Here is a 21,359-nt window from a genome sequence, read left to right as displayed (position 1 = left end):
TTCGATTTCCTACAGTCATAATCGCGTGATTCGTAGGAAGCTACGCTATAACGCTACGAGCAAAGTTCTCCTATTTCCGGGAAAGCAGATTTTCAGGCAGCCGCGCGTTGCCGCGATTGTTTTCCCCAGACGTGCGTTTATTCTTTCGCGAGGGCAAGCAGCTCCCATTCGATAATTAGGTAGGGCGAACGCGAAGAGAAGTTTGAAGGGAAAACGCGCAACAAGGTGTTGCGTTCCTTCGGTTAAAAATAAGAAGGAAAATAAAAGAACGGAGGGTACGTGACACGGTACGTGCTCTCGTTTCGGCTCCCTCTCTCTCTCTCTCTTTCTCTTTCTCTCTGTTAGGTTCTGCAAGATTCCTCCGACGTAATTGAATCTTTTCAGGCACGAAATTCAAACTCGTTTCAGCATAGCCGCGGAAAACACTACGTTCCGTGCGCATTTCCAATCACAGACCGGTGAATGCGGTTTCCACCACACGATCGTGTTTGTATACAACGTACACTGGCTCGTAAAAGCGTTGGAACACTTGTAGATACGTAACACTCGAATATGTTATTTACGTGATACTTGTACATTTAGAAATTTCATCGGCATTGTTACGATAGCGACTGGTTGGTAACGTTTGAAATGTGAGAAAATATATGGAAATTAGGGGCATTTAATACGGGAAACCTGTGAAACGCTTCGTATTGTATCATTTATATGTAGTTGGAATGATTTTGGGCTGGACATTTGAAAATGTTAAAAGCACAGCTGTTTGGCTAAGCTTCGTCGTCGATGACGTTGTCGATAAATTTCGTTATTATTCGATCGTGACGGTTAGTTTGATGAACCGGTTCAAAGGATATATTCGTCGAAAGCACGTGAAAATGTAGCTTGTGCAGTGTATTAATTGGTAACTGGAATTCATTCACAACGTCAATTATTTCGATATCGTGCGTTGTCTCTTTTGTTTGAAATATTTTCTTTGCTAATCGAATCACCGAAGCATCGAAAACTGACAACGGTTGTTTGGCTCTTGACTTTTTTAAATCGAAAGTGTCACGGTTAAAAGATGCGTGGTTGGAAGATACGCGATGGAAGGTACAAGTTTATAAAAACTTGTAAAATGTCAGCGCAAGAAATTGACGGACGAGCTTCACCAGAAGATCATATTTCGTTTCTGCAGAAGATAAAATTTCATAGTAGAGTAACTTTTCACCCTGAGCGTATCTTATGCCTATCTGACTCTGTACGAAAAGGATCATTCGGTTGGCGATGACAAACGAATCTCAATCTCTGCTATTCTACCATAAACTTGATCTCTGAAACAATTCCAAGCTCATTCGAAGCAAATTACGAGAGTTATGTATTCGGACGAATCGTCTTTCTTACGCAACACAGTTGCAGATATAGCTACGCATATGGTTCTATAAAACTCAAACTGAAATGTCTCTGATAGTGAAATTAACACTAGAACTCCCACACCGGTCAAATCGATTGGTTTTACAATTTTATTTTAAAATTCTTACTTCGTGTTATATTTTCTTCCGCAACGATGTAATGCCTTTCGCAACGATAACTAAAAGAATAATATAATGAATTTTATTTTCTTTTTTATGTATACAAACTGAAAATAATTTTGCATCAAAGCTACTTTACCAATACCAGTCAAAATGATTTGTCAAAGTGTAAAAGGATCCTGCAATCTGTTTATCGAACCCCAATTAACCAGTTTCCTCGTTTTGTACAACTTGCTACACGTGTTAAATAAATATCAAGTATACGGCGAGACGGTTTCTGCGCGAAAAGACAATAAAATACAAGTTAGATTATGAAATTTTTAGCAAGAAATAGAACATTCCAATTTTTATTGTAATTCTCGTAGTCTAATTCGCAAATAGTTTGAAGTCCACGGGATAATATTACGGGACGTTTCAATCGCTATTGACAGAAGAGTTTTTGACGTTTCTCTCGATTACCAAAAAATCGACGTACAAAACCCTCCGAAATAACGAATGTTTTCTAATCTTAGGGCAATTGCGTGGCCCGAACGGGTGACATATAACTTTTATCGCCTCGTATATTTCGTACTACGCCTATCGTTATTCACATCTCCACTGCTTTCTTATTCGCAATTGTACCTTTGATACGATTCCATTTCGCCTACCGTCAAGAATGACATATCGTATTTGCCTCGTGCTTTCATCCGCTTCCAACAATTTTCTACATCGTCGATTCATCGTCTATAAGATACACAAACGCAAGGAACTAGTAGACGCACGTACGAGCGTTATTACCGTGCGTATGTTGGAGAGTTTGCACGCTGAAGCAGACATAGTCTGTCAAAGCAATCTATCAGAAATAACAATGGAAAACAACGACAAAGGCGACAGTGGGATAATTATCTCCGCTCGTTTGCGAGTAGAATGCTGAAAGTGCTCGAGTTCTCTGGTAGAATGCCGCGAGTGGTAGAAAATATCGAACGATCCAGAGGACGAAGGAAGCATGCAGCCGCGATTCCTTGCCAGAGGAACGTGTCTTAAGTACACCGTTGAACGGGCGTTGACAACGATAAAGGCGGCTAGAAATCATCTTATTGTGCTTTCGCGGCGTACTATCGATCGACGAAGCTTTACAGTGGAAGCTTCCTTCGCCACGACCTAATTGAACGCGCGTCTTGTACGCGAACAGTGATTCGTATCGCGTGCGAAGTTCGACTCGCGAGTCTTCGTGTCTTTCCACGCCGAACGAGCGCAAATTGTCGCGCCACTCCGACCATCTGTCTCGTCGATCGCTGAAAACTCGGTTAAATACGCGACACGCGCCGAAAGGGAAGATCTTCCTGTCCGATCAGGTTTTCCTTCTTCCCTTTTACGAGCGTGGCAACTGTGGCTCGATATTGCGACGGTAGTCGCAGCCGAATGATAGTAATTGCACATTTTTATTTTTTATACCTTTCTTAATGTTTCGGAATACATCGTTTTATATCGCAATCGTGCGCAGTTAATCTCGTTGAATTAGCAATCCATATATCGCGGTAAGTTGCATTGCTTTCGACATAATTTTTGGAAAAGCCGCGTTACTTACGAGACAAATAATCAGATTCTCGGTTCAGAGGATACAGAGTGTGAAATTTGTTGCTGGTAGTTTCTCGCGTATGTTGCAAGAAACCAGTAAATCGTATACAATCTTTAACAGAAATTTCCTACCACTAAATCATTCACACTTCGTACAGAAAGTACGAGGAAGAATCATCTTTAAATACGTTGTTCGTATCGTTCTAACGTCTTTTCATCGACAGATACCTTTCTTCGTAACAGAGGTGTAATATCTACATGTCGGGTTATCACTGGAGTTAGAGGCGTGTAACGAATCTTTCTTTGGATTAGACATTGTTGTTATGCAAGAGCGAAGATATTTACTAGTACAATTACGATTATGACAGAATTTGACAAGTAACCATGGTAATTAGATACTCGGGATGCGAATAGCAATGATCTTGGACTCGATAACGAATCCACGGTCAACGGGACGACGAATGCGATTTTTTTCACGGTCTAAGTCGAACTCGACTCACTGATCCACGATTCGGGTGTGACTCAACGTACTTGTCCACGGTACAAGTAAAACTTATCTGACTGAACCTCGGTCCAAGCGGAACTGCCCTTATATACTCCTCTTCGTGCTTCTCTGTACCCCTCGGGTCGATCTTTGTTTTTAAGGAGAGCTATTTAATTACTCCATACCTCTGTTAGGCACACGTCCCTCCCGTGATCGTGGCTACGTTCAGCGACCCGTTATGTCACTTTGAGCCCAAGCCCACTGTCATTAATCTCGGGCAAACATAATTGGATCAAATCATAAACAATTATTTCTTAGTTTTATTATTTAAATACGGCTATAATAAAAAGTATTGGGGACCTTCCCAAACATTCCAAAAGGAAGGCCCCGATGTCCTTTTATCTTTGACATATACTTGTGTAATTCGATTTTGATTACTCTGATAGTCCGTTGTTAATAAAGTAAAAGCTGGCGAAAATCGGTGAAAAGTAACTATTATCGTTGAAATAGACTAGACTAAATGTATTTCTATTTTCTCGATATATGCAGCGGAAGGAAAGCTTATCGGATGGAAATAGTATTAGCCCCGTTGATACTCTAAATAGTAACGCGTTCGATCGATACTATAGTTGGTTTTTCCCAAGTGTATCAGGGAGTTCCATCGATCAAGATGTTTCGAACGATATCGCGAGAAAAGAGGGTCGAACGGTGTTCGTGTTTAGTTTCTTCCTTTTCTTGTTCTTGTTGGAGATAAAAGAGTTCTTCGGGGTTTCGCGTGGCACGCCTTATCAGAGCTTCTGTTCGCGAAAGGATAAAAATCGCTGGAACGACACGGGTGCTGTCGATACACCCTGGGTTTTTGCATATCGCGTTTATGCTGCCGATATTTTCGACTTTCGTCGTGTCTCGAATCTGATGGAAATAAATGATGGATCTGAAATCGAAGCTTCGACGCCACGCGATAAGAAGAATACCCCAGAGTGCATCCTTCCTTTTTTGCTCGTCTTTTTGCTTTTGCTTGGCAAGAATCTTGCGTTTTTTCCATAATGCAATCGATTCACGCACATTTACCATAATAACCTGTCGACGATTTCTGATTCGTTTTACGCGGCGAGCGAAATTCGTCTAACGACGAGGCAATGGTATATCGATGCGTCTAGAAGGATGTTGGGTGGAAATGAAAATAAACGAAGCTGTGATACGATCTACTCGAACCCATATATAATCATTTGCAACCGTTTGCAAAGTAGGATGTGTATCTAATAATTTCCAGAGGTAAATCGCTATCGCGTTCGTTATATTGGGTTGGCAACTAAGTGATTGCGGATTTTGTCAATACCACCTGATAACAAAATCCGCAATCACTTAGTTGCCAACCGAGTACATAAATACTCGTCGACGATGATATTTCGAGAAATTTCGGAATAACATTTGTGGCGGATGATGGATGGCTCGGAATAACGAAACGACGAGAATGATTGCTGTTGCAACCGTCAAATGTATTTAGAATAAATAATTAAACAGGTTGATACCGTCGATAGACGTTCGTACAAAGTGTTTAACAAAATAGAATAAGCCGCTCGCGGATAACTTGATAATAACTCGTAGATACTCGTCTCGAGTCTCGATAATTACTCACAATCGATTACTGGTAATTGCTTCGGTCGGGGGGAGTCGAAAAACTTAAATTCGACTTGGAACGACGGTTGCCCTCAACGGCGACATTGTTTTTACCTGGAGATAATCTCGCGCTAATTTCGTATGTCGAGGCGGTATCCGTGATTCGAGGCACAACAACACGAGTCGCTGTTGCTTCGCCTCGTCCTGTGAGTCATGTGTCGCCACACATTAAATTAATGTTCACGCGAGAAGAAGTTAACTCACGTAGTTGTGGTAAATAAAATAAAACGACGTAATATTGCAAACAGGTTTGTAGATTATTCCGTATTTTAGCTTGGCGCAATTCTTTTATTCATGGTATTAATCAAACGTTCATGTAAAATGAAAAGTATTTCGTACAGTGTGATGTTTAGCCAGAGATGAATTATTCATCGGCAGAGAACTCCTTGTAACGTAATCTATGAAACATCCTGCTTACGTTGACCCTTACTTCGGATACTATCCCTGCCTCTCGCTTGCCTTAGATATCGTGCTTACCTCGGTGTTGTTGCGAAATAGCTGCGAATCATCTTTAAATAAACCACCTTCGTTCGCTTAAGAAACACTCGCCTCTTTCGTACGAAATTAGCACGTTGTAAAACCATTTAGAAGAGATTCTCGTTACCTTTGCGCGAATCTAACCTTCCACAAAGCTAACCACAAAAACGGAAATAATCGAGTAATCCCTTGAATTTTAATTTCCAAATAGCTCTTCCTAGAACGTTCCGTTTATTTTATTTACATTGGAAATATAATCTCACTCGGTAAAATTTACCGCGATTTTCTGTAGCAGATTATCGCAACGACATAATTCTCCGGTTGCATCTAAATCTTCCGTTGAATAAAAATTCATAATAATTCAAACTCAGATTTTTACGGAAAGTTTCTTTTCATTTCGTATGTGACAGACAAGATTCCACGTAAATGTACACTGTAAGTTTGAAAAATAACACGTATACCAGAGAAGATGTTCTTAAAATTGCGCACGATATATTGGCTGAAACTTTAAAAAGAGTTTCTTCCAATATCATTGTACGACGATGTAGCGTACTTTTAACAAAATTAGAAGATTATCGCAATTTATCATTCCTATTTCGGTTACATTTGAATTTGTTCTCTTCTCGGTACATTGAAATTTTATTTAATTTAATTATCCACATTTTACTATTAACGATGGAAATAATCGATCTCATACGCTGTATTCCGAATTTCTCTTTCACCATTCAAGCTTCGCCCTCTCAACGTCGATGAATAAACGAAATACTGCCGATTCGTTTACCAGATGATTTATTCAGTCTGCTTTATGTCGGAGCTTTTCAGTTCGATGCCTTATAGTTTTACGAATTTAATTCCGCCTAACGAGCACGCGGAAACACATTAAATCTCGGCTAATTCGGTACATAAAGGCGGAGATCTCGAACGTATTGACTCCCGATCGAACGTATTGACCCATTGCTCCTGCAAAACTGGCCGATATACACGTTCGAAGCCGCTGAAAAGCGGTAGTGTTGTTCGCTTTTGTTGCGGGCCACAGCTTCTCAATTAACCTTTTATTATCCTGCTCATAAGAGGGATCGGGCAACTTGCGGTCGTAGTCGCGAAATTACTCGAAAGGGAATGTGCGACGGGTTGCTGGAAAAATCCGAGTTCGGCCATCTTCTAATTAAACCGATACTCTCCGGCTGCCGATAGCCTTGGAAAGAAATAAGAAGAACGGAAAGGGAAAAGAAAGGAGCTGAGAAACATAGGCTGGACCTAAGTAGCCGCCTGGATATGGACACAGAAGGCGAGTGGAGAGAAAAGGGAGGGTCGAAAGCAGTGCGGGGGATGAAAAATACCGTGTCGAGCTTAAGATTCCGTGAAGTCCGACAGAGCGAGGACTTCCCGGCCGGAAGCTTGCGGCAAACTCTTGCTACTTTTAACTAGATTAAACGGAAGTTCCGTGTTCCCTGGTCTTCCTCCGTTCCGACAACGGCTATAGAGAAAACCGTGGCAACGTCGTGGAGACACGGAAAAAGGGGCGTGTTGCGTGCAAGGGAACTGCGACGAGCGACGATTCGGACGAAGGAGCGACTCGCGACAACGTCAATTTCGTTTGCTTCTCGCTTTGTTCTCTCTTTGATATCTTGCCCATTGACGAATTCAAATTCGTCGATGCGAATCTTTGCACTTTCGCGGTGTTCGTGCGGCGGGAACGGTCGAGCGAAAGGGACATTGATCAAAGTTGGCGGTGCGACGTATTTGCGACGTATTGGCGATGCATCGGAGGATTTTTCCAGCGGCTGAAAAAGCTTGTGTGGGCTTCGTCGAGTGGAGAACGCGCATTTGTCATTTTATCGTGACTTTTTGTCACGGGAATAAGGAGCACGCGATGATAGTATTTTAATACGACGTAGTTGAAACTGGAAAGAATCTTGAAAGAAAGAAAGGGCGAAAGAAGACGATTTTCGAAGATAGTCGATAGATGAACAAAGTTTGGAAAAGAGTTGTTAAGAAACGATATTTGAGTGTCCCCCGTGCTTTGATATTACGACGAGTAAAATTCTTAAAATTACGCAGGGAATATAAAAATCAGGGAGAAGAAGAATTTTCTTAATATAGCATCGATAGACCGTTTACCGAATCGTGCCACTTTCGTCGCGCTCTTTCTCTCCGTTCTTCCTTTTATTTCCTCCCTTCCTTCTCCCAACGAAGAATGTCAATTTTCTCCTTCGTTATACTACGGCTCGAACTTTTTATATTTCCAAGGAGGAATCGGATAATTGTCCTACGCCATCTCTGGCAATAATCGCGAACGAGAACTGGAAGGAATTGACCCAAGTAAGCATTTTCTGCCAGGATGTAAAAACGACCCTTAGAAACACCCTGTTTCAATTGTCGTGTGTATACAAACGAAGGGCAAGAAGAAACTGCGAATAAATTTCCATCGATAAACCGAGGCTCTTTGACTCGATCCGATACTCGGCCGAGGTCTTTTCAAATTTCAGTAAACTTGCAAATTCCCCTTGACTAATCTCGATGGGGCATCTAATAAAGTTAAAAAACGATGGATCGATAAACGGAAGAAAGAGTCGTGTTCCGTGAGCAAAAGGTCCACTCCGTTACTTTCTCGTGACAGGGTTGTCGCGAGTTTCCTATTAACCGGCGGAATAACAATTTTTCCAGCGTCGAAGCTATGCCTGGTGAATTAAAGATCAAGCTGGCTCGTGAAGCTCGGTAAACGTTAACGAGAATTTAAAATGGGCCATCCTCGAGCGTCCGTTAAAAGTTTCGACGTGGTCCGGGGGACGATCTGTAAACCGAGTCGCGAAGAGAAAATAGCAATTTGAAGTAGGCAGCCGCTTCGTGTTCCGATGTGGAGAGCTTCGGAGAGCTCGAGAGTATTCGAACGCATCCTCGATACGCCGCCGGCCCAATGGTTTTTCGATTTAAAAAGCGAGAACCAGTCGATAATTCAGGGGGACTCGGTCACGAAAGGAGGTCTTTATATTGAAAGAGAGGACGGAAAAGCGGCGTGCGTGCAATTAATCACTCGCCTTTTCTCTCGTCCATTTCGACCAGGCTCTCGATATGGTCCCATCGATATTCTTTAAAATTATACTCGTGCTCCCCCTGTTTGATCGGTCCCTGTTCTCGTTAGAATTGTTTTCGTATCATCAGGGTTGAACGTTTTTTTCGTAATGGAAGGTTTAAAGCTCGTTGGCCAGGTTCGTCGATCGATTTGCCAGTTTTATGCACCACGGTCAAATTTTCGCGATCAAGTGGAATTTATATAGCAGCTCAGCCTACAGTTAACGTCTTTTACGTAGATAATTTTAAAACGATAAAAGACGTTCGACGAATAACGTACGAGTCGTTGTAATTTTTCCAATTTTCCTGCGCCGTGATACGAAATAGCAAGCGCGGTAAAAAATACATCGATGGAAACCACTGGCCATTTGAAATTACTCGGATAAAATTGGTTCAGGTTTGCTAGGAACCCGTAGGGCTAAAATCTTCTAGAAGCGTCGAATATTTTGCTCCAGATGTCAGGGCATTATTTTTATCCGAGATTTTTCGTTCCACGGGCTGTGATACGAAAACTGGAACACTTTGCGCCGTCGAACGACGGCGATAAAGAATATCATTAGAAAAATGTGATTTGTAGACGCTAGGCAAGGTGGGTTTGTGAATTACGACCCATCGAGGACCTTCAATCTGAGAAACAATCAAACAAAACGAGCTGAAGGCAGTGATTTCGTTGAGTTTCTCGGCCGATTATGTCGCCGAAACAAAGGGAGAATAAAGGAAGTGCGCAATCTAATTCACAGCCGGGGAATTGCAAATTCTTGTATAAATACGTCCCGTCGCGCTATAAAATCAACGCGCGCACCCCTTGGCGTGTTCCACTTTTGTACTTTTGGGAGACGCTGGAGGCGCAGCCTTGGCGAAAACCTGATCCTGCCATCGCGTTAAACTTTCGGTACAACTGTCGTTTGAAACTGCCTCCGCGTGCGCGCCAACTTGATTAGCTACGCGATACCGATCTCTCGATAGCAAATTTCCTCGCTGCATTTACACGCGGCCTGCATAATTAACCATTTTTCACCACGTGGCTGCTGTCTCGTCTCGCTGTGAAACAATTGGTCGGCCGAAATTTATTTCCTCTTTCTCGTCAACGTTTGAAACTTCAACAGCCGTTTTCCTAGATTTCTAAAATTTCTAATAAACAGACCCCGGACGTAGGAAATGTAAAATTGCAAGAAGAAAATTGGTAAAATTGGTAACGTGGAAACGAAGCAGAGTTTTCAAAATGAATAGTTGATAATATATATGCGCGCGTTGATAAGCAATATCTAAGTAGCTGGCTTACGTGGAAGTGAATTAAAAATTCTATTTTATTTGCGAATTTCGTATAAATTTCGAAAGCGAATTTTCACGAGCAAATGTTTACGAGCAAACTAATCGAAGGAAAGAACGAATGCTAAATTTGTACCTTCTTGTAAGACTTTTGATTCTGACATTTTGCTCGATTTTTATTAACAACGTGTGACTATTATTGATAACATATGAATTAATGGCAGATGAACGATCAAAAACAACGAGTATCTTGCGATGAGTATCTTCTTCCGAAATTAGCAGCTGTATATCGCGTGAAATTTAAATTGTTTCTTTAAAATCTTGTCAAAGTTATATTTACAATTCGTCCAAGTGTCGAACAATTTTAAACCATATCATCGTTGAAATCAGTCGCGATAGTCTCTCGATTTGTCTCTCATTTTGAAACGTATCTTGTCTACAGCTTGACGACCATACGAGCCGAGTATAACGATCTCCTTAAATAAAATACTGCAACTGCTTGACGTTTATACGCGATATTCTATGATAATTCGAACGAAGGACAAAGCGTCTCTTCCGAGTCTGCTCTCTACTTGTTTGTAATTTTCTAGCTGATTCATATTCCGTCAAAAGTAAGTAAGCGCGCATATCATTTTGGGCGGTAATGTTACGCGTTTGTCTCCCTCTTAGGAAATAGATAGCAACTTCTCGAAAAGTCATTCTAATTAACTAACAAGCTAGCTGCACTTGGAACCTTGTTAGTTTCCTATTTACTCTCGAGACAGGTATACGAAAGTGCATGAAGTTCAATAACAACTCATTCATTAGACAGAGCTACTTTCTGCAAACTTCCTGACAAATAATTATACCACGGGTTTTGTGATCAATGATATAAACAGAGAAACATTTGGTTTCTCCTGCTGTCCCGGTCTTAGTAAATCAAAGAACTTTGATTAAACTTCTCGTCGTTAATATCCTTTTAATTCAGAGAGGTTGGCAAACGTTATTTGTTACGCTATTGGTAAGGAAAAGGAGCGATATTGGAAGGACTTGTGCTTATTAAACGCCAAAGACATAGATGGATGAGCGAATTTGTAAACACGATGCTTCAATTACTTTTAGATGAAACGCATCACAGACCATTATAATATTTTAATACTCCTCTTGCAAACGCTATACGTATAATTATTTGGAGTGGCTGCCATCAGTTTGAGCGATTATAAATTGTGATTGATAGCTTGACGCGATATTTATGGAATATACTTGCAACAGAGATATCTCGCATGTTTATTATCCGGATAATCAATAATACGGTATTAATAATGTCGTCAATTTATTTTTGATCAATCTCGAAAATATTTACACTTTGAAAAGTTTGGAATATACGTATATATACGTCGGGTTATCATTAGGATCAGGGGCGTGTAACGAATCTTTCTTTGCATTAGACATTGTTGTTATGCAAGAGCGAAGATATTTACTAGTACAATTACGATTATGACAGAATTTGACAAGTAACCGTGGTAATTAGATACTCGGGATGCGAATGGCAATGATCTTGGACTCGATAACGAATCCACGGTCAACGGGACGACGAATGCGATTTCTTCCACGGTTTAAGTCGAACTCGACTCACTGATCCACGATTCGGGTGTGACTCAACGTACTTGTCCACGGTACGAGTAAAACTTATCTGACTGAACCTCGGTCCAAGCGGAACTGCCCTTATATACTCCTCTTCGTGCTTCTCTGTACCCCTCGGGTCAATCTTTGTTTTTAAGGAGAGCTATTTAATTACTGCATACCTCTGTTAGGTACACGTTCCTCCTGTGATCGTGGCTACGTTCAGCGACCCGTTATGTCACTTCGAGCCCAAGCCCACTGTCATTAATCTCGGGCAAACATAATTGGATCAAATCATAAACAATTATTTCTTAGTTTCATTATTTAAATACGGCTATAATAAAAAGTATTGGGGACCTTCCCAAACATTCCAAGAGGAAGTCCTTTCATCTTTGACATATACTTGTGTAATTCGATTTTGATTACTCCGATAGTCCGTTGTTAATAAAGTAAAAGCTGGTCACGCGGATCACGGGATGAACGTTTTACCTAACAGAGGTATAGAATTGCATAGCTCTCCCTAAAAAGAAATAGTTGTACCGACACCTAACAGTAACCATTCTCGTGCGATCTCATTAGCGAGGAAACAACGCCTTTTACGATCAGTGGATACTTCACGTTTTAATCACGAGTCCGACTTACAATTTGGAAGAAAGTATATTTGTTATCTGGTTGACCGCGGATTCGTTGTCGAACCTAAGACCATTGTTATTAGCGTCTAATCAACGCGATTGCTTGTCGATTCCGTAATACTCACACTTGTGCTAATCAACATTACCTCGATTATATAACAACGATGGCCAATTCCAGCGAAGATTCATTACACGCTCCCACCCTTAATTATAACGTTAACTCGATATATATGTAGATTGTCCATTATTTCTAATAACAATAATAATGTATGCAACTTGAAAAATAATGGCTACCGTGTTATGCAGAAACTTGGGTAATCGATACAATAAAACTTTGGTATTCGACATGTTGTTAAGTTATGTCATAAAAGAGCTCAAGGCATTACACTTAATGGTGAAACTTTAGATATTTGCTTCAGAACACATGGGATATGATAAAAGTGGATCTAAACTTGTATGACTAATACCTATAGACAAGCACAACACGATTTATTTGTTGGAAAGTCGAGCAATTTGACACCAATTTGCGTAAAGCTTAACTGTATCGAATTAATCCCACTAAATGTTACGCGACGTTATACTCGTAACACGTAGGATACAGTCATTTATTCAAATTGTATTTACCGAACATTCGAACAGATTTCTAAAAGTTGGAAAGTTTAGAATAATTTGGAAGTTAAATGTCGTACGGAACGAAAGAAATCCAAGGGTCTGAGAATCCAGTCGGCTAATCCGAAGGCTTGAAAGCTTATTACCAACATCATTGATTCAAGAACTTCAAGAATTCAAGAACCTCGAAAGATTCAGAGTATCCGCTAGCCGTCCAATCTTGCTAAATTTCCAGCAATCTTGGCATTCTTGAGATCTTGGCTTCTAGAAAATTTACGCGTGCTGCGCTGTTTATTTGCCTGTCGGTGGCTTGTGTTATTTATTCGACAGTACGTCAAATTCGCAGAATAAAATCGAAAATCCATTAACTTTAGACTAGGAGATCATCGATCGTGATTAGTATGAAAATTCGTTCGCCAAAAGCACTGGATATTTCGCGACAGTTGCACTAAACGTTTCTCTATATTTTGTTATCGCGTCAATTTTAATTTGCTTGGATGAGTATCGGTGATGGTATTATGGTTGACTATCTATATATTTTGTAACTAATAGAGAGAAAGCGTTACCGAGAACAGTGACGTTAGTGACGAGCATTCTCGGAGGATGCGTGTTCACTTGACAGACGTACAATCCACGATCCTCCCTGCGCACCCCGGCGATTGCCAGCCTCCAGTTGTTTGGATATTGGAAGCTAACGCTGTACCTGGGATCGGAAATGTGAGTGGTATTACCCAGAGTTAAAAGGGATGCCCAGTCGGCGTTGCGGCGTAACCACATGACCTATAATTGCGACACACATTCTACAGTTGCATGTGACTCTGCGTGAGAAGTTGTTTGGTTAAAACACGAGGATTTAAATCAAGTTACATCGTAAAACACCGATTGCGTGGCAGGCTCTGTGTTACGTATTTACAAGATTCTCTAACGATCGATGAACGTATTTACAAGATTCTGCAACAGTCGTTTTAAGCGATCTCTATCAGCTTTGACTCGTCAACTCGTTAAGCAGTTTCTCTAATTTGCAGTATTTGTTACTTTCTAACTAGTCGTAGCTAGCGTGTTTAACGCTTTTCCGGTACAAATTATTTCGATGTGCGATTACCTTTTTTTTATCAAATTAGTTTTTGATCGTAACGCAGCCATTTCGCGACTAATTTCTCTTAACACGCAACGATAAAATCTCATCTCGATGGAACACGAAATCGTGGAGTTAGAATCTTTTTCGTCCGTTTGTTAATTTTTCTCATCTCTGTTTTATTACGATAAATATCTTTCTATTTCATCATCGGTGTTTTAGAATACTTGTTTCGCAAGTGGTGATCAGTAATCTGTAAGCGTTTCGATGAAAATCGTACAGATTCGTGATTGTTCCTGCTCTGTACCTTCGATATGGAAATTTATGAACGAATACCTTTTTGCCAGAGAGCATTGCGACGCGACAATCGAGAAGAGCAGTCGCACCAAGATGCAACGCTACGTTCTGCGATCCATTGATTCCCTGGCCTTCTGCATTTTCGAAGTACGGATCCCAATCTGTCACTCGATGATGCCTCAATCGAGGAATTCGAAGGGGTGGCAGATTAGCAATTATTTCCTCTGCAACAAATCCATGAATATTTAATGAGTTTCTGCCAATGTTATTAAATCTTCATCATTAAATTGTCATCTTCCTTCGTTAATACATCCATAAATCCGATAAATTAAAACAATTTCAACCAATTACTCTCCTCTTTCACTTTGAATATTTTTTCTTATTCGCATACAACATCAACGTGTTGATTTACATGTCGCGAAAGATCATTAATAATCGTCGTTAGAAGGAGCAATTTAATTTAATTCAAACGATATATTTACGTAGACAAAGTGCTCAACACATATTCCGTGACCCGAAAGGCGTTCATTCTTTTTGGAGGCAGACCATGCGTCCACGCGTGATTTCCCATAGTTTTATATTATTTACTATAGTTCATGTTGAGGTTATTAGATGTATGTAAATAAAGGAACGCGTGGATAAATTGTAAGGTAGAAAATATATTTTAATACAGAAGTGTAAATACAAGTAGGAACATAATTTGAGCTGGTCCAGATCCGCACGCTAGCAGTGTTACCCTATGACCGAAAGCCCTGAAGCCATCGTCGCCTGTGTACCGTTCATGGTCTGCCTTCGTCCCAGTCTTTCGTCTGTACGCTGTCGATGGTTTCGGTGCTTGAGAAAACTAAAAACACCAGATGTAGAGTTTTCTTAGAAGTTGTGACCACTTCAACAGTTCGTCATAAATGTAGAAAGTTGTCCGTATTATATTAGGTTGTCCGGAAAGTGTCTTTCTTTTACAACGATGCATCTTTACATAAACATGAAACCTAATCTATCAAACGTTGTGATCTTTATCTTGATAGAACAAAATGGTAATTCGATAAAATAATATAAAACGGAAAATGTTGTGCATCCATTATTTCCTTATGGAAGGAAAGAAACTTTTCGGACGATCTAATATCTTCCTAACGAAGGGAAGATCGTGCCCCGTCGTGCTACAAAATGGAAGTAAAATAACACGGTGATTCTAATTTCTGTGAAGGTACAATTTCGCCAAGATTTTCCGGTAAGCTGCAGACATCTGTCTTGCATGGCGGCGCTGTAATAGGATTTTTACGGACGCGTCAAGCTCGTATAGGGAAAAGCGCGAAAAATGCGAGCACACCGTTCAAGTAAATTGCACTCTCATTCCATGAATCATTCCACGATCGTTGATTTATCAGCTGCACCGTCGTTTGCTAACAACACTATTTGCTGCCGCGTAAATCACGAGAACGCTTTATTAAAGCGTTATTAAAATATACCGCTTTTGATTTATGATGCTCGGAAGACTTTTTCATAAAACGATTGATCAATCCAAGAAAATTAACTCGTACGGTTTTCAGAAGCTTGTTGTATCATCGAAGCTCTCCGTTAAGAAATTTCTATCTATCCTTTCGTGTTCTCAACGTTAAAAAGTTTATATTTTCTTTTCTTATCAAACACACGGTTATTAATATCGAGCACGATCGGTTTCTCAATTTCCGCGCAACATAGAAATTTAATGCATTTTCGATAAAGCGTTCTATATCAACAAGTGCATCGTGTTCCTTAAATAATTCGCCACGAATGATCATCGATTGTTCGGTAATAATTGCTTCAGATTTAATCTCGATTCTTAATTAACGACGAAGAATGTTACAGCGTCGCGAATTGTAATTAACGTCGTCTCTGCATTTCTATAAGTAACCTAATAATACGTGAAGCGATGTTACGTGTCAAAGAGATTGAAGCACTTTCGTAGCGAACAACAACAACGATCGATTGGATCATTAAGCGCGATTGCTGTCGATCGAATATTTGGCAGAATATTCCGGGATACGGAAAAGTAAAATTCTTGGGACGCTCGAGATTGTTCGTTGAACGGGTTCGATGATATTTACTCACAGAGCTGAGTGAAATATCGCAGGTTGTGTGGTTTCTGGAACGCGAAGAATTTATCGGCACAGGCACCAATTTCGTGCATAAGCTGCGCGTTCATTTTCCACCAGTTCTATCACAATTTGTTAATCGTGTCAGTTTTCGATAGATCGCGTTATAGCGTTACCTCGTTTCATCCACGTGTTTCTTCAACTGACACAGTCAGACTGAGACTAGTCGATACTATAAACCCGTTATTTCGTATTGATCATAGTTCAAATATAATTCAGCGTTTAATTTAAATATACACAGATTTAGAACATGTCTGTAATTAACATAAACATAGGAGATGTATCGTTTAAATTTTCATTACAGATTCGTTAGATAAGATGGTTGTAAAAAGAAATTTGTACTATTTCTTTGCAAAATTTCTTTTACGCGTTATCCATGCGCAAACTAGTTGTTCTAATCTCTCGAAAAGACTCAAGCAATTTATTCGTTTGGTGACAATTTTAAAAAAAGTTATTCCCTTTTAAAGAGCGTCCAAATAGAGCGACTGTAATCCTATCAGAAGGAAAACTGATCGACACCACTGTTCATCGATTTCTTAATTTCATTACACGAGCACGCGATTAATATTCAGTTTCGAGGAAACAGATGTCTTATTTTCACGAGTTGCCCGGTGCAAGAAAATGACACAAATAATATAAATCCTGAGAAGAGACGAAGAAAGCAGCGTTTTTATCGTCATCGGTTTTCCGTACTTTTCAATTTACGGAGTTAATCAATGTCGCTCCTGAACAACTTCTACCATTCCCTAATTATAAATTTCATCAAATTTCGACCGTCTTTTATCGATTTTCTTCGGTTCACGATTCATGCAATTTTTCACAACAACCCAACTATATCCTATTTTAAATGAAATTTCTTTGATAAACTTACCAACGTTTTAGTACAGCGAAATCAAATTTCCAGCATACGGAACTCGCTAACGTAAGCGTTACCGTTGTAAAATTCGTCGAATCGATATTTGAAATTAATTAAGCGCCTCTATCAAACACATTTTACGCGTAAGGTTTTGTCACCGATGAAATTCCGTTCCAACGTCTTCTCGAGCCAAGCTCCTCGAGACATTTTTCACGCTCACTGTAGCTTCGAATTTCCTGTTCCTTCGATCACCAACAAGACACCTTTGTGGCGAAGATGAAATCTACGGATCGACCAATCGATTCTAGCGACAGGCGACATTCTACGAAGAGGATTCGCTTCTTCGAGTATTCAGATGCGATCGCTTTCGCGACTCGACGCAACGTTCGTTGAAAACGCGACAAAGCACCGAAATCACGAAATCCCAGAACAATCGAGAGCGGTCTTGATAAGACGAGAGGGTGTCGTGGCAAAGCTGATGAAATTTGTCTACGTGCAAAGAGACAGAGATAGAAAGAATCAGAGGGAGAGAGAGAGAGAGAAATAAAGAAGGTACTAAAGCGAAGAAAACCGAGAACAGAAGAAATGAAGCGTGCAGAGTGGAAGGAAGGTAGCAGAGAAATCGTTTCTCGTCTGTATTAGTCAGCTTTTTCTTTTTGTTAATTATTTAATAACGCCGTAATATTCTGAAACGACGAGTGCCGTGGATCGAAGCAATAGGGAGAGTACAAAGGAGGATGGAAGATTGAAACTGACCAAGGACAGAATAGAGCGAGAAGGATGGAAGAAATCGCAGAGACCATAGGTCTGATCCACGTTTCGCCACTTAACCTTTCGACCTTTCGCGTGGATTTAACTTGGAACGATTCTTAGGATTCGCGTTCGAGGGGAAACAGGAAATATAATTACGTCCCTGTGAATAGAGCAGAAGTTACGAAATTTAATACAAAAGGAAGGAAATCTCACCGGTTTTCGAAGTTGTACGAAGTTGATAAAAATAATGGTAGAAAGGAAACGTTTCGTTTTGTTTTTTTCTTCCGTTCGTTTTATGTCGCCGGCACAAAGCGTACGTTTTCCGTAATCAATCGTGCTGTTAGGTCTCGCTTCGTTTCAACATTGCGAAACGTTCGACGATTACTTTCGACCGTGTGTTTCAAAGTTCCGATCCTCTTTCGCCGACTTCTTCGAACGATTATTTCCATTTCCCAAAAGGAAAAATATTTTTGGTACCGTGGTACGAAAGGAGATGGAAAGAACGTCGCAACGCAAGATTTACTCGTCTCTCAGGTAGAGATCGTATCATCGTCGTTGATAGTTTACGAGAAGGCAAATTAGTTCGTGTACGATAGCGTTCAACGATCGAATCAACATCCGAACGATAAAGCACGTGACATTATCGGGTGGATCGCGTGTTGACACACCGAGAAGCGCGAAATTCTTAATTCGTGGTTTCTGGTTACACGGTTAGGCGATTAACAGAGGGTTTTCTCAAATGTGGTGGTTATACGCGGAGCGCGAAAAGGCTGCGCTTTCGTCCGCGTGGCTACCCACGTCATGAAGAACCAGTAATTAAACTTTGTGAAAGTTGTAGAACATGTAAACCGGCGCTTTCTAATGCATTCGTCGCGTGCGCTGAAACGGTCATTGCTGTATAACGGATACACGGTTATGAAATTCGCTGGCCGTAGAATATCTGCACAAAGTTTGCGCGCGATACACTCGTGAAAAGCCTCGTGTGCCGTAGAACGTGATTCGTTTACGAAAATTTGACGTTTAATGACATCTTCAAACGAGAGAACTTTGCGTCTTACCACCGAACGTTACGCGTCAAAGGTGGTAATTTTAACGTTGATCTTAACAAAAATATACTTCATCGACCGGTCGTTGATGCGAATACGAACATTTGACGGAGCCAAAAATCATAGCGGTCTAAGACAAATTTTCGAGAGTTTGAACTTAGCCGTGTGTTTCAACCCTCGAAGGTGTCGGTTACTTTTTAATTAATCTTAATTGTAATCTTATTCTCTTTGTGTTTTCGTAATCCTTTAATGTCAAATATACACGCGAGCGGTACAAAGTGGAGAGCGTTTCAACTTGTAAGACAACGCTTTCTTAAAACGTTACTTGGCGTTTAATTTTTGCAGTCACGCGAATACGAAGATTACAGCGAATTACAACGAATTACTCGCATTTTACGTTGCGAATTTCAGCCAGTCGTTTACACAAGATTTTACGTGGTTGTATTTTTTCTTGGATATTTCCCAAGCCGCTGGTAGAAATATATTATTGAAAGGTAGGGCGAGTCAAGATGATACTTTTCGAACTTGTAACAGGCTCCGTGCGGAGAGTTCGCCGAGATCAATCCCTGATTTTCTTTCGGACCTCGAGAACGTGCTATCCAATACGTTGTTACGCCTACGGTCCATACGAAGAAGTCCATTTTCAACCGAGAAAAGATTGTCGGGAACAGCCGAGTAGATTACATACAGAATTTTGAGGAAAATCTATTTGATCAAAAATCGGAATTATTTGTCTTGCGAAGAGAGAAGTTTCTATAAACATTTTCTATTTAATTGGAATCTTTGTATTTCTCGTGATTTGTACGAGCGTCGTTCTTGTCGTTTCAAATATTATTTTTATTTGTTTAGAGTATTATACGTATCTTCGATAATTTGAAAGAAACTGGCAATCTCTGCAACTTCATCGTTAAATTTCGTCAAACTCTTTTGAAAAATTAAAGTACGTTCGTCTTCGCTTCGCAGAGTGTAACATTTTACTTTTCAGAATTTAATTAAAATTATTCAAAAAACGAGATACCTAAAAGTTTCATCTTCCATCTTTTTTCTCACTCTTTGCATTCTCCTAACTTTACCAGCTTCTTTGTAACATGACGAAGTAGCTCGAACGTTTCAATAAGTATCAATTAATATCAATAAACAGCTGAATCACGAACAAAGTAGAAATATCTTTACTTCGAAGCAGAAGATGTATAAATTTTAACTTAAAATGCAGTGAATTTCATAAAAAATATAATTTATATTTCAGCTATTTTTTAACCAACAAACGATGCGAATAACTTGCCGCGTTACATTAAATTATCACGCTGTTTATCTTTAATTAATGCTGTTTAATTAATGTTGTTTGGCGACAACGAAATCTCTCTCGTCATCTGATGCGCATATTCGAATCTCTGTTACTCAAACACACCGTCTTCCGCTTATATCACGGCAGACAAGTTTTCAGTTATCTACTGTCGTCTAGTTAAGTCGTGGACATATATAGAAATACGGTAAACGCGGAGAAAAGAAATATACTGAAACGGTAGAATATATAAAAATGTTCAAAGCGATATAATTTCATTTCGTTTAAGTATTATTTTTCTTTACCGAACGTATTACTTTGTCACTTTTTAGGAAAAATTGCAAATGATTTTGCATGGAAACAGTTAAAAGGCAAATAGGTGAAAAATGATTAAAAACTCTCCGAGAGCTAGACAGAAGCCTACGCGTTGTTTTTAGCAAAAATTTTCTAAACATCTGCAGGAAACGTTCGTCTCGAGATATCTGTTTGTCAAACCCGTGCACTTTTACTTGCAAATTGCGTTTTTCTTATCGAGACGAGCTTCACCATCCAGATTTATGAACGGTGTTCCCAGGGGAATTCTGCTTTGCCCTTTACAATCTTGCTACCTTTTTTTGAATAGACTGGTCAAGTTTTATGAAACGTGTAACGGAAAAAGTGAATAAATATGCAAGCTCTTCTCCATATATGCAGATTTCGTATAAACAGAAAATTTACACGTTAATATTTTTACGTATGCGAAGATTCCATTATTATTAAACGATTAAGCGTAATTCAGGCGGTATAAATCAGCGAAATTAACGGAAAATCATGATTTTAATTTTCGCTTGGCTATGAGGTAGAAAATCGTTGTGTGTTTCATAAAAAAAAAAAAAAAGTCGAGAGAAAAGAGAAAATTTTGAACATTTTACGAGATATTACGCGGCAATCGTCACACTGGTAATTATTTTTGAAACATCTATCGAAGAAGTAAAGTGCATTAATAAATCGGTTGAAAAGTTTTTCCACGTTTATCGTAATTATGCTTCTCG

General features: G+C 39.9%; 2 protein-coding genes across 2 annotated transcripts in view; one reads left to right on the top strand and one right to left on the bottom strand.

The window, feature by feature from the left end:
• LOC139994172 (uncharacterized) overlaps positions 1-21,359 on the top strand; it is a 243,828-nt gene that overhangs the window by 6,193 nt on the left and 216,276 nt on the right. The gene's annotated exons all lie outside the window — the stretch shown is intronic.
• LOC139994166 (zwei Ig domain protein zig-8) overlaps positions 1-21,359 on the bottom strand; it is a 107,354-nt gene that overhangs the window by 5,000 nt on the left and 80,995 nt on the right. Inside the window, exons 3-4 of the mRNA XM_072016558.1 lie at positions 14,299-14,483; positions 13,454-13,667 (exon numbers count right to left, since the gene is read on the bottom strand). Of these exons, the coding sequence (XP_071872659.1) occupies positions 13,454-13,667; positions 14,299-14,483 (399 nt within the window). The remainder of the gene's footprint in view (positions 1-13,453; positions 13,668-14,298; positions 14,484-21,359) is intronic.

The sequence above is a fragment of the Bombus fervidus genome, chromosome 14 (assembly GCF_041682495.2).
Source record: "Bombus fervidus isolate BK054 chromosome 14, iyBomFerv1, whole genome shotgun sequence".
In the NCBI taxonomy this organism is placed as follows: Eukaryota; Metazoa; Arthropoda; class Insecta; order Hymenoptera; family Apidae; genus Bombus; species Bombus fervidus.
This window is presented reverse-complemented; position numbering and strand designations above follow the sequence as displayed.